Source organism: Natator depressus, chromosome 9, assembly GCF_965152275.1.
Source record: "Natator depressus isolate rNatDep1 chromosome 9, rNatDep2.hap1, whole genome shotgun sequence".
Taxonomy (NCBI): domain Eukaryota; kingdom Metazoa; phylum Chordata; order Testudines; family Cheloniidae; genus Natator; species Natator depressus.
Window position 1 is genome coordinate 41,748,529 of NC_134242.1, and position 14,384 is coordinate 41,762,912.

At 43.7% G+C, this 14,384-nt stretch overlaps 1 protein-coding gene across 2 annotated transcripts in view; it reads left to right on the forward strand.

The window, feature by feature from the left end:
* Window positions 1-14,384, forward strand: part of PER2 (period circadian regulator 2) — a 74,789-nt gene that overhangs the window by 56,501 nt on the left and 3,904 nt on the right. For both annotated transcript variants that reach the window (XM_074963968.1, XM_074963969.1), the window contains 3 exons: window positions 8,285-8,471; window positions 9,299-9,491; window positions 11,363-11,513. In XM_074963968.1, the coding sequence (XP_074820069.1) occupies window positions 8,285-8,471; window positions 9,299-9,491; window positions 11,363-11,513 (531 nt within the window). The remainder of the gene's footprint in view (window positions 1-8,284; window positions 8,472-9,298; window positions 9,492-11,362; window positions 11,514-14,384) is intronic.

Genomic DNA, 14,384 nt, shown 5'->3' on the forward strand with positions numbered 1-14,384 from the left:
AATTCCTACCTCCAAAATGTTCGGACCTTGCCATCACCCAGTGTTTTATTTTCAACACTAAGAATCTTTGATGCATTTTACTTTAGCGTTCATTGGGAAATCCCAGTCTATAATGCAAAGGAGTTAACCAATACGTACAACTTTTTTACTTCATAGAATTGTCTTACAGTGGCGTTTGTGTGTTTAAATTATGCTCTGTGGAGCTATAGCCATTTTTCTTGGCATATTAAGCAAGATCCAGATACCCCTGTGTCGTTGGGGGAAGAGAGCACACAATGAATGCCATGTGATTTTTATAAGCCTTAACTAGTTTAAGCTGAGCATGCAGTATTCACCTCTTAAAGGTTAATTAGATTAAAACCACTAAAAAAAAAAAATAGACTAATCCATATTTAGAGTTGGTCAAAATTTTCTGGATTTAGATCTTTGGATGATTTTTTTAACTGTTCTACCCACAATGGATCATAAAGCTTATTATTTTAAGGGGGTTGCTTTCAAATAGTAAGACAAATAGTCCGGATTCATTTCTAAAGTACAAGGTGTGCTTACTAGATGTTTTTCCTGTATCAAGTTTTCAACCAATGATTTAATGTAATAGGTGCACCTCTAGAGAATACTGTGTGAGAAACTTGAGAGGAAAAAGTTAATTGTTGACAAATACAAAGCATTGTACTTTGGAAGGAATAATTTGTATTACTCATGCTCATGGTTGGGTTTGAAAGTAACTACATGGAAAATGACCTAATACCACTGAACAGCTCAATGGAAACTTCTGTTCAGTGTGCAGTGGTAGTCAAAAGCAAACAAATGTTAGAATGTATAAAGAATGGGATGAAAAATAATACTGAAAATGTCATCTTAGCCAATGGAATGACCTCGTGGCGTTCTCAAATGATCAATCGTGATCACCCTATTTGAGGGGGAGAGAGAGCGAGCAGAAATAGAAGGGTCCAAGAGATAACTATATGGAGAAGGATTGATAAAATAGGGACTGTTTAGAAAAGAGACCAATAAAAAGGGAGATGGCATGAAGAAGGTAAATTGTGTGCTTTCATTTATCCTTTCTCCTAATACAAAAAAAGGGGACATTAACAAAAATGAAAGGCAACAAATTAAAACTGACAAAAGGAAGTACTTGTTCTTCGAGTGATTGCTCATGTGTATTCCACAATAGATGTGCGTGCTTGCCATGTGCACCAGTGCCAGAAGTTTTTCCCCTAGAAGTACCTGTAGGGGGGAGTGCCACCTGGAGTGGCACCAACCTGGTGCAGTATAAGGGGAGCTGCGTACCCCCCCCAGTTCCTTCTTGCTGCCAGTGGAGGTGTCAGAACTGCTCTGCTCCAGCTTTGCTGTAGCTCGTCCCAAGAACTGTTCCTTCATTCAGTGTTAGTACCTGTAGGTAGTTTAGTTAGTCATTGAGCCCGGGCCAGGACATGCCCCGGGGTTTAAGTCATACGGCTCTCGTAGGCGTTCTATGCCAAGTAGTGACCTGCACGCAGACTGTTTGTGCTGTTTGGGAGAAACCCATATCGGCGAAAGGTGCAAGATTTGCAAGTCTGTTTAAGCCTCGGCTGAGTGCGCAAGGGGCCGGCTGATTTCACTCAACGGCTTTCCAATCGGATCACTTCATGCATCCGCTCCTGCTATGAGCTGCAAGGTGTCCCTGCCACCCATTGTGAGGGTACATTCGACTTGGGCGCAGGCCTTGTCGGCTGCCTTTGTGGCCCACATCCCCATCCAGGACATTTGTAGGGCTGCCTCGTGGTCTTCGGTTCACATGTTCACCTCGCACTATGCGATCATCCCCCCACAAACCAGGGATGACGCCGGGTTCAGCAGGGCTGTCCTCCGTCCTGGGAACTTGAACTCCTACCCACCTCCCAACATAGCTTGGAATCACCTATTGAGGAATACACATGAGCAATCACTCAAAGAAGAAAAGACCGTTACCTTTTCCGTTACTGGTGTTCGAGATGTGTTGCTCATGTCTATTCCACATCCCACCTTCCTTCCCCTCTGTCGGCGTTGTCTGGCAAGAAGGAACTGAGGGTGGAGGGAGCGCGCAGCTCCCCTTATACTGTGCCAGCAGGCGCCAATCCATGGGTCGTGGGGGGCGCTCCCCCCTACGGGTACTGCTAGGGGAAAAACTTCCAGCACCACCTATTGTGGAATAGAGATGTGTTGTTCATGTCTAAGAACACCAGTAATGGAAAAGGTAACTGTCTGTCTGTCTTTTTATGATACCTGATTAACCTACGGAGTTCTCTTACCAGTAAATATCATTGAGGCTGACAGTGTAATATGATTTTAAAAAAATCCAGTTTAATTAGCTGAGGATATCTAGTTAAATTAGATAAGATTTTTTTAAAATTAGCATAAAAGTTAATGTTAATCCTATTTTAATACATAAATCAACTGCTAACTCTCAAAAATTGGAAACTTCCCCACTGGGCAGTTTATTCTGTAGTTGTCTGTAGCAGGTTTTCTTGCATCTTTTTTTGAAGCATCTAATGCTGTCCGTTTTCAGAGACTCTGTTGGACTAGATAGATCACTGGTCTGAACAATTCATATGTGTAACTTTTCTTAGGACTCTCTCTGTCTCCATCAAATTCTTCATCTAACATTCATCTTAATTGTGTTACAGTGCATTTCTTAAAGAAGAAATTCTGAACTCGATTGATTTGAAACAGGGACTGATGTACGAATTACATTTTTGATATCTTGCACTTTGGCAAGATGATAGAGTGGAAAATTCAGTTTTCATAAACAAGCTATTTCTGTGTTTTTATGCTAGTCATGAAAATTAAACTTACACTCCCACCTGGAAATGTAGAACTTTCAGTATCATCTGCTATATTTGAGCTAATTTTCTATTTTTAATATATTCTGTTCAGTCAAAAGCTTGAATCTCCAAGTATCTTTGACCTATATTGCAGCAAAACCTTTACAATATAACTGTTAGGCAGCTTTTCAGTTATACCTGCTCTGAGATGTAGATGTTGAGGTAGAAAATGTTTCCTAGTGTTTGACTTAACCACGAACTGTTCATCTTGTTGACGCTTTCACTGTAAATTTTTACTGCTTGTCTGAGCTTCCTAAAATGTTCGGTCCATATTTTTTTCGTAAACCTTCAAAACATAATTTTATTGTACCTGCTGTGAAATTTTTTACTGTGAGTTCTTTTCAACATGAAAGAAAGCTAGGTAGAACTTTCTATACAGCTCTGTCTTTGCTGTTAGAATTAGTCCGTACAAATGTCACCTCTTTTGCTAACTCCTCTGCCCAACCTCAATCTTTAGTCACCCCACTAAACTTTTGGGCTGGTCTACACACAGGTTTCATGCCCAAAGAAACACCCATATAGTTATGGCATGCGTCCGTTTTGGATCCAACTGTAGATGCACATGTACCTCATGCCTGCAAGACTGGGTTTTTTTACTAGTAGTGTCCATAGCTGTACATGTGCCCTGTTCTGCCTCATGCTGCTATATGAGGGCTTAAAAGGTGGCATGGCCTCTACCCTCCCTCGGTTCCCTTTTACCACCAGTGGCAGTAAGACTTACCCTAGCTGATGTGTGAGCTGCTAGACATTAGATCCAAGCTTCAGATAACCCTCGTAAAGTACAAGCCACAATTGAAGACTTGTCCTTTGATGGCTCAGAATTGTTCATTGAAAGGACTGACCGTGTTCTCCTCTTGCCGAAAGATCCTACAGTGACTTTCTGCTTCTGGGGATCTGTGCTCCCTCCACCCTTTTGAAAGACTTCCTGCCCTCAGCTTGCATATCAGCAGAGGCAGCATCTACAGTTTTACAATAGAGACAGAATGTGATGCAAAGGAGCATCTGAAGTACAGTAGAGGACAACAGCTATCTCAACCCTGACTCTAAACTCTGCTGCACTGACACATCCTCAGAATTGATGAGGTGTTCAAGAGTAGCACCAGAACCAGTCCACAGAACATGACTTTCTTCCCCATCCCTCTTTATGAATTCGTCTCACAGGAAACTATTGGAAACAGAAATGGCCTTATCTAGGAGTTGTAGAAGAGGTTCCCCAGGAACATGGGAAGAGGCTTCAAACTCCTGGTACTTCATCCTGTCCTAGATTTGAGGATACTCAACAAATAAGTTAGGCATATATATTTTATTTGAGACATTAATGTCTTAAGTTACGCTTGCTTCACGCTCAAGACTGGTTCATGGCTCTCGACTTGCAGGATCCTTCCACATCTCCATCCATCTGGCCCACTAGAAATACATAAGGTTCACAGTGGGTCCCAACCATTATCAGTACAGGATTCTGCCTTTTGGACTCTCCATAGCATCAAGAGTGTTCACTGAGTGCCTGGCTGTAGAGATGGCACATCTAAGAAACCAGGAATCCCCATCTAGGCAGCTGGCTGATAAGAGGCAGGTCCCAGGAAAAGATTGAAACAGCCCTAGATCACATTCTTTCCCAGTTTTCTCACTTGGGACTCCTGGTGACCTACAAGAAATTGTCCTTTTCCATTGGTAGAGATAATAGCTCTAATCAACTCCAGATCAGCAAAGGGGTCTGCTGCAGGACAGGTTCTGGTCTCTTTAGTTGATTAGTGCATGACGTGTGGTCAGATTGACAATAGCACGTACATGCCTTGAACTTTTAGGTCATATGTCAGCATTTGTATATCTGACACTTAATCTGTGGACTCCACAACAGTGGTCAAGGACCACCTACTCCTATCCAAGCATCATATGAGCAGATGAGTTACAGTTTGTCCTCCATGTCCTACAGGACCGCATGGGTGGCTAGATCCACTGAACATGAGTGAATACTCTTTTCAGTTCCTCCCCAATGATTATGCTAGTTACAGATATCCAGAACAGGCTGGGGCACCCAATAGAACCACCTTCAGATGCAAGGCTCATGGTGTCAGAATCATCTGAAGCTCTACATGAATTTCTTGGAACTAAGGGCTGTCAGGCTAGCCTGTGTAGCTTTCCTGCCTGTTCTTCAGACTCTGTGGTGCAGACAGATGGCACATTGGCAGTGCACTATATAAACAAACCAGGAGGCCCTCAATCACTCTCTCTTTTTGGAAGCCATGAAGTTCTGGGAATGGCGTCATCAGCATGGGACAATCTTGGTAGCTCAAAATCGTCTGGGAGTCCGCAATGACTTGGCGCTCTTTTTGAGCTGGAACTTAACTAGTCTTGAGTGGTCACTGTAGAAATCCATTCTTGACAGGTGTCATAAATATAAAGGGAAGGGTAAACCCCTTTAAAATTCCTCCTGGCCAGAGGCAAACTCCTCTCACCTGTAAAGGGTTAAGAAGCTAAAGGTAACCTCGCTGGCACCTGACCAAAATGACCAATGAGGAGACAAGATACTTTCAAAAGCTGGGAGGAGGGAGAGAAACAAAAGGTTTGTGTCGGTCTATATGCTGTTTCTGCCGGGGATAGACCAGGAATGGAGTCTTAGAACTTTTAGTACGTAATCTAGCTAGGTATGTGTTAGATTATGATTTCTTTAAATGGCTGAGAAAAGAATAACTATTTCTGTCTGTGTATCTTTTTTGTAACTTAAGGTTTTGCCTAGAGGGATTCTCTGTTTTGAATCTAATTACCCTGTAAGGTATCTACCATCCTGATTTTACAGAGGGGATTTCTTTACTTCTATTTACTTCTATTTCTATTAAAAGTCTTCTTGTAAGAAAACTGAATGCTTTTTCATTGTTCTCAGATCCAAGGGTTTGGGTCTGTGGTCACCTATGCAAATTGGTGAGGCTTTTTACCAAACCTTGTCCAGGAAGTGGGGTGCAAGGTTTTGGGAAGTATTTTGGGGGGAAAGATGTTTCCAAACAGCTCTTCCCCAGTAACCAGTATTTGGTGGTAGCGGCCAATCCAAGGACAAAGGGTGGAATATTTTGTACCTTGGGGAAGTTTTGACCTAAGCTGGTAAAGATAAGCTTAGGAGGTTTTTCATGCAGGTCCCCACATCTGTACCCTAGCGTTCAGAGTGGGGAAGGAACCTTGACAGCAGGATATTCTGCCAGTGTGAGACCCCCTACTGTAGACCTCTTTGCACAGTCAACCGTGTCAAATATAGGGACTTCTGTTTCAGAGGGGTTGTGAACCCAGCCTCCCTTGTAGAAGCCTTTCTTCATTTGGTCTCGAACTCCTATGTTTTCTCACTGATTTCCCCCCCCCCCCCGCCCCCGATCCACAGGATAATATCCAAGATACGATGGGACAAGGCTATAGTTATGGTAGCACTTATTGGCTGAAGCAGCTTTAGCTGCTGGATCTCGTGCATGTGTCCAGCCAGCCTCCCAGTATGCCTTCCCATATGTCCAGACATACTGTCTCAGAATCTGAGTCAAATACTTCACTCAGGCCCACAGTCATGGCACCTAATTGCCTGGACGTTGATTGGATGAGTAGGACTGACAGACTACTCCTTATAGGTTCAGGAGATTGTTTTACAAAGCCAAAAGACCTCCAGCAAGAGGACTAATGCCTCAAAGTTGAAAAGATTCTCCCCCCCCCCCCCCCCAATCTCTGCTCTGGTAGTCATTTTCAGTCTTCTCTGACTATTGTCAAGGTTTCTCAAGAGCCTTCTTCATCCCTGCTCTCTAATTAGTCTCAACTCCCCACATGAGACCTTCACATTGTTTTCCTGCAACTTATGGAACCTCCATTCAAACTTCTCTCACAGTGATTGTTATACCACCTCACCATCAAGACTTTCACTCCTGGCCATCACATCAGCATGGAAAGTCAATTAGCTCCAAGCACTTATGACCGAAACATCCTTCAACAGGGACAAAATGGTGGTGAAATTGCACATTAAGTTCCTCCCTAAAGTGATCTCAGAACTCCACCTGAACCAGTTTGACCTTACTGCTTTTCTTCCTGAAATTGCGTTCTTTGCTGGAAAAAAGAAGCGTCCTACTTGGGATGTTTGCAGGGCCTGCTTTGTTATCTCAACAAGACAAAGCCTTTCAGACTCCCTCCCCCCTCCTCCGCATGGCTATATCCAGCGTGTTGAAAGGTCAAGCCTAGAAATGTCAATACACTGTGTATTTCCACCTGCTATCAGTTGGCTAGCAAGCCATTTCGTCTGGACATTAATGCACACTCCACCAGGGCACAGGCAGCAGCTTTCTATTGCTTCAGGAACATGCCAGTCCTTGATCTGTAGGGCAGATGCCTGGAGTAACCCACTAACTGTTGTCAAGCATTATGCACTTGACATGGCTGCCCAGGCAGATGCCAAGTTCAGACTAGCAGTACTTCAGTCTCTGCTTGACTGATATAGACAAGAGTCTCCCTCACACTGTCCAGGTACTGCTGCCAGTAGATACTGCTTGCTGGCCACCTTGAGTGGAGTTCCACACTGTCACATACTCAGAACGGTTGCTTACCTTACAGTCACAGGCTTTTTGAGATGTAGTCAATGTGGATCCTGTGACCTGTCCCCTGTTTCCACTTTTAGACTCCTCAGCAGCATAGGCCTTGAATTGCAAGAGAACTGAAGGAGTGTTGTGGCCACTTTTCCCTTATACAGATGTACAAGGAGGTACAGAGGTGCGTGGCTCCAGCACAAATGGCTTGTGTGCCTCTGGTCTTGTGCACAAAGGGTGCATGTGAACTTATAGTGGTATCGACACTTCCTACAGCGTTGAGGAGCCCCGATTAGAAAAAAAATACTGTTACTGTACTATAAAAAAAAGAGTTATTGGTCCAATCCCCTAGAGTGCACTAATTATAAACCAATATAAAGATGCTTATACACATGTAGCTTCTTCCCCTAGGGAACTGTGTGTAGATAAGGCTTATCTTTTTTCCCTTTTACAGCAATGGTGATAGCTATTGTAGCAAGTGTCACTTTTTTTTGAGTTGTTGCAATAGGGACGATTCCTGGTCTTTCCTGTCCCAGTAGAATCTAGATGCTGCAGAAGAAGTCAGATGGCTCCAGCAGAGTGACATACATTAATACTGTACCTTTGACAAACTATTTCCTTACATTGAAGAGCGATGTTTAAGCTTTCACTTGTGTTGAAAAAGAATATGTAGTTATTTGACTAAAAGATTACCTGACAAACCTATTAACCCACTTCCTTCTACCTCCTTAATTATCAGTCAGACTACCTGTGTGTAGTGCAGCTGGTCCTTTCTCTGTGAAAAGGTACTTTTACTTACTTTTATGTAAAGAACTGAATTCAGTCTGTCCCATATATTTAACATAAATATTAGTGAATAAATGGTCATGATTTCCTTTTACCCTTCCTCTCACCCAGATTGATTCTCCAGTGGGAGCTCAAAATAGTGATGCTCTCTCTATGTACAGTGATTTACTTCATATTTTACTTCAAGAGGATGCACGTTCAGGCACTGGCTCAGCTTCATCAGGAAGTGGCGTATCAGCAGCTGCCGAGTCGCTGGGATCTGGATCCAACGGCTGTGGCATGTCAGGGAGCAGAACAGGTGACGTTTACTGGTTGAATATAATCATGCCTTGTGAAACATTAAGAGCGGGATTGTGAGCTATTACAGATATCACTTTGACCCCAAGTGCTTTACAGTAAAATCATACTTTTTTTAAATCTAATTTACAGTCAATCTTATGATATTTAAAAATTTCATATAGCTTTATTTGTCTCGGACTGCTGTAATAGCCTGTTGAAAATGGAGAAACGTTGACTTCTGTTTAAATGTTTTTCTTTGGGCTGCATTTGGAACAACTAACATATGCTATCTTAGTTGTAGAGAGGCTGTGAGGCCAAGTAGGAAGATGTTTGAGGTAATTGTGACAGATCAATAGATGTATTTTTGTTTTCTTTTTTCCTTCATTTTCTGTTTAACAGGACTAATTTAAACTGAAAAGTATTTGTTTCTTTAATCAAAACTAAAAATCTTAGAAGCTTTTTTTAATTATAATTCTAGGTAACGTTGTCGTGTGTTCAGATAGTAGTGTGATAGGGTTCCTTTCTTACCTGCAGTCTTTTCTGGGTAATAGCTCAACGGAAGATGAATATGTATTCTAGTTTACCTTTTTTTTTTTTTTTTTTTTCATTCCAAATTTTCTATTCCATGTTCGGCAGCAACAGCTATCTTCCCTCTGTGGGATGTAGGAGGTTAACACAGATGACCTACTCAGAGACTTTTAAGGGGATTCTCTATTGTACACCTCCATCAGGCATTTTGATTGGCTAAAAGGATTTGCCTGTTATGGAAGAAAGTATGGTTCAAACAGTGTACTTAAATGGAACATTTGACATTTATTATAAAAGCCACTTTTTTTATTTTTCAAGGCAGTAGTGAGACAAGTCATACCAGCAAATATTTTGGAAGCATCGACTCCTCAGAAAATAATCATAATACAAAAAAGAACGCTGAAATGGAAAACAGTGAACATTTCATTAAATATGTCCTTCAGGATCCTATCTGGTTACTGATGGCAAATACAGATGACGCTGTTATGATGACTTACCAGATACCATCCCGGTAACTCTAAGTACTTTTCATCCTGTATGAGATGCAGAGGTGCTAAGGGGGAGAAGAGATGAACTGCTATTTCAGTAAAGATTATCTGACTCTGAATGGACTAAGCCGCTATGTCATTCTGCTTTTCAAGCTTGGTCTCTTTTTAGTGTGTTTTTCTATTTACTAGCCTGAAAGATGGATGTATTTGATAGCTATAGAAACAAGGATAAGTCCAATTCAGTAGGATTAATATGGTCCTAAACTATGGTGTTGGCTGAGGATGTTGTTGTACAGTTACTGACTGACAATCGTATACGTACAAATCCTTTTAGTCTGACTAGTTACACCTCTATCAGTTGGAGTGCATGGTGATTGTAGAATGCAAATCACTGTACTCTTGGTATTTCACTGAAAACCTCCACATTCAAATGCTTGCCTCCTGTCTAAATCCTTTCCCTACCCTATAAACACACACATCCCCTGCTCCTCACAAAGCCCCACTCTCTGCACCTTAGGAAGGATAAGGACCCACAAGCAGTGAGTAAACCCTTAATTTAAAACACTTGATTTGGATTCTCCTCCTTTATCTGTCTTTCAGTAACTGCAGTTTTGATAAGGTAGGTGTGTAAAAAGAGAAGCCTGTTATCTCCTGTGAGGAGCGAAAAGAGGTTGGACTTTGACCTCTAGATTTATAAAGCCTGGGGTGGTGGTTAACTTTAGTGTTCCCTATTAATGTGATATAAATATAGACTTAGTGTATGTCTACACTACAAATGCAACTGTGGCACAGCTGCGCCAGGAGTGTAGACCTTACTACAGCAACAGAGGGCGTTTTTTCTGTCACTGTAGTAAATCCACTCCCTTAAGAGGCGGTAGCTAGGCTGACGGAACAAGTCTTTGGTCAACCTGACTGTGTCTATAGTGGGGGTTAGGTCGACCTAACTCCATTGCACAGAGCATGACATTTTTCACAGCCGTAAGTGATATAACTAGTTTGAGCTAAGTTTTAGTTGTAGACCAAGTCTTAGAATTTCTGAGTAGGAACAGTTGCAAAAGTATATTGTTTCAAATATTATTCCAGTGAACAGTGTCTAATAACCAGAGATTTAAACCCACCAGCATAGAGGCTGATATGAAAGACAGTGGAAGTGTGACACCTAAGTGAGAAGCCAATCTATTCCTATTCCTGCTAGCAGGAAAGGAGACGGTACTGGGATTCCTACCAGGGTGCTGTCCTTTGACTCTGCTTTGGGGTTTCATCTTCCATATCAGCACCTGACTAGTAAATGTTGTTGAAATTTTAATTCAACACCCCAGAACCAAATTCCCCACCCCCTCTGACTCCTGGAAAGGAGGAACGTTTTCTGTCTCTCTGTCACTTGTAATTCTAGAGTTGCCTGACTGTGCGGCCTATTGTAGAGGAACAGGTCTCCTTTTTTCTGTTCTAACCCCTGTCAGAAATCCAGACTCTTTTGAGCTCTCCTCTCTAGTAAATACCTCTGGTGCCTGTATCTGCCCTAGCTCTGAGCTTTCTTAAGCAGCAGCAGAGTGCAACTGACAATGTTCTTGTCAGTTTCACAGATGCTGCCAGCAAGTTTCTGAAGAGTCACTCTGAAAACGGATAGTCTGTTTTCTCTGCTGCACTTCAGGAAAGCAATGAGCTATCAGCAGAGGCACAGGAGTGGTCTGTCTGCAAACTTGAAGATGCTGACACAACCATAACATCTTTCAGACTTACTTTTGGTTGTAAGTTTAACATAGATTTGGGGTTGGGGATGGGGGGGCTTAAAATGTTAGCTTTCCACAAGATATTTGTATGCGCAAGCCAGATAAAAATTAGACTTTAGGTCCTTAAAACTGTGCAGTTCAATTTCTAAATACATTTATTTTAGAAATTTGGAAATGGTTTTAAAAGAGGACAAACAAAAACTAAAGCAAATGCAAAAATTCCAGCCAAAGTTTACAGAAGAACAAAAGAGAGAGCTTATTGAAGTTCATCCATGGATCCAGAAGGGTGGACTTCCAAAAGCAGTTGCTAATTCAGTAAGTTTAAATGGATTAATACTACTCTTTATTATGTAAGTCTTCATTTGTTGTTGACTCATTTTTATAGTTGTTGCAGAGAACTTGATCAACTACATTGAGAGACAGTTTAATTCCAATTTTTAGGTTAACTTCTTCCCATGCTATGGGGAATGACAGTCCAGAACATGTTTGCAGGGTGGTTGTTGCTGTGTTGGTCCTAAAGAGACATGGTGGGTGAGGTAATATCTCTTATTGGACCAACTTCTGATGGTTAAAGAGAAGCTTTTGAGCTACACAGAGCTCTTCTTTAGGGCCTGAAGCTCAAAAGCTTGTCTCTTCCATTGACAGAAGTTGGTCCAATAAAAGATTATCCAGGTCATGACTGACAACACAGTAGCCATGTTTTACATCCGACAGCAATCTATCCCCCCCCTTTTTTTTTTTTTTTTGCCAAGAAGTTTTGTCTCTGGAACTGATGCATTTACCACCACATTATCCTAGCTACCTTACGCCTGGCAAGAAGTTTTTAGTGGACCATGTGCCATTCCCCTCTGTTATCTGGACCGGTGATCTGCTAGGTCACCCCAATCCTTGACTCTGGGAGCCAGCCTTACCGTGCTATGCTGTGAGAACCCCTGCTCTTGGGCTGTTTACGCACAGCCTCTAGCATGTAAGCTGCTCCTTGGATTGTGCAACCGAATAACACTAGCCAATATCTCCAGACCCAGACACAAGGCTAGGAACCTCAGTCTTCCAGAGTCCAGTTATGCCTGCTGGACGCTGCAAGCTTATATGTTTGTCAGTTTAACAAAGAAATTGATATGTACCAGGCTTGTTAACCCAAGGGGAGTCTCTCTAACACACTTCAAACCAAACACACTGCTTCAGGTAGAACAGGGGCAGGCAAACTTTTTTTTTTTTTTTTTTTTTTGTTGGCTTGAGGGCCACATCGGGTTTCCAAAATTATATGGAGGGCCAGTTAGGGGAGCCTGTGACTCCCCAAACAGCCAGGCGTGGCCTGGCCCCCACCCCCATCCAACACTCCCCTGCTTGTCGCCTCCTGACAGCCCCCCAGGGACTCCTGCCCCATCCACCACCACCACCCCCATCCCTGACCGCTCCTGGACCTCCACCTTAACAACCCCCCACCGCTCCATCCAACCCCTCCTCTCATTCCCAACTGGTTCTCTATTCCCCCCCCCCCCCCCCCCGGACCCCTGCCGCATCCAACCACCCTTTCTCCCTGACCACCCCCAGAACTCCTGCCCCTTGCTGCCCCATCCAACCCCCCCCCCCTTCCTGACTGGTCCCCCGGACTCCTGCACCTATTCAACCCCCCTGTTCCCTGCCCTCTGACCGCCCTGCCCCCTGACCACCACTCTCAACTCCCCTGCCCTCTATCCAACCCCCCCTGCCCCCTTACCGCGCTGCCTGGAGCACCGGTGGCTGGTGGCGCAGCCGTGCCGCCCAGAGCACCAGGGCATGCAGTCGTGCCACCCAGCTGGAGCCAGCCACTCCACTGCGCAGCACAGAGTACCGGGTCAGGCTATAGCTCTGCAGCTGTGCTGCCCGGCAAGAGCTCACAGCTCTGCCGCTCGGAGCATTGTGCTAGTGACGCAGTGAGCTGAGGCTATGGGGGAAGGGGAACAGCGGGGGAGGGGGAGCAGCAGGGGGTGGGGCCAGGGGCTAACTTCCCGGGCCAGGGGCTCAGGGGTCGGGCAGGAGGGGGCCGTAGTTTACCCACCTCTGAGGTAAAATAAACAGATTTATTAACTACAAAGATAGATTTTAAGTGTTTAAAAGTCAAAGCACAATAAGTCGGATTTGGTCAAATGAAATAAAAGCAAAACGCATTCTAAGCTGATCTTAACATTTTCAGTGCCCTTACAAACTTAGATGCTTCTCACCGCAGGCTGGCTGGTTGCCCTTCAGCCAGGCTCTCCCCTTTGATCAGCGCTTCAGTCGCGTGGTGGTGGTGTCTGTAGATGTAGGTGGAAGAGCATGGCAAACGACTCTCTTTTATCATGTTCTTTCTTCCCTCTTGGCTTTTCCGCGCCCCCGCCCCCCCTTCAGAGGCAGGTGAACATTATCTCATTGCAGTCCCGAACTGACCAAAGGAAAGGAGGTGACTCACCCAAGAGTCCAACAGATCCTTTGTTGCTGCCTAGGCCGGTGTCCTTTATTCCTGAGGCTGGGCTGGGCTGGGTTTAGTTTGTCCCATACGTGCCCTGATGAGGTGTGAACTACCCCTCTGCTCTTGGGGAGTTTTTGCCTGGGCCTATTTTAAGCTATGATGACTCATTTTCAGCCTCATAACTATATACGTGAAATTACAACGTATAACATCACTTGCATAATGACAGGTTTCAGAGTAGCATCCGTGTTAGTCTGTATTCGCAAAAAGAAAAGGAGGACTTGTGGCACCTTAGAGACTAATTTATTTGAGCATAAGCTGTAGCTCACGAAAGCTTATGCTCAAATAAATTGGTTAGTCTCTAAGGTGCCACAAGTACTCCTTTTCTTATAACATCACTGTAACAACAATGCTCAGTGCATCATGAGCCTTCCAAAGACACCTGACGTGACAAACTTTGCATTGGATACCACACAATCATATTATAAGGATTAACATGGGGGTGTAGGGGGTTCCCTTGAGGCACAGAGTATCACAGACCACCTCTGCAGATGACCACAAATGGACTGTCCAAGATTCCATCATATAGAACAGGTTCTCAAACTGGGGGTCGTGAGTCATGAGGTTATTACGTGAGGGGTCATGAGCTGTCAGCCTCCACCCCCAAGCCCTTCTTTTCCTCCAGCATTTATAATAGTTTTTAATTTATTGGGGAGGGGGTTCATACTCACAGGCTTGCTGTGTGAAAGTTTGAG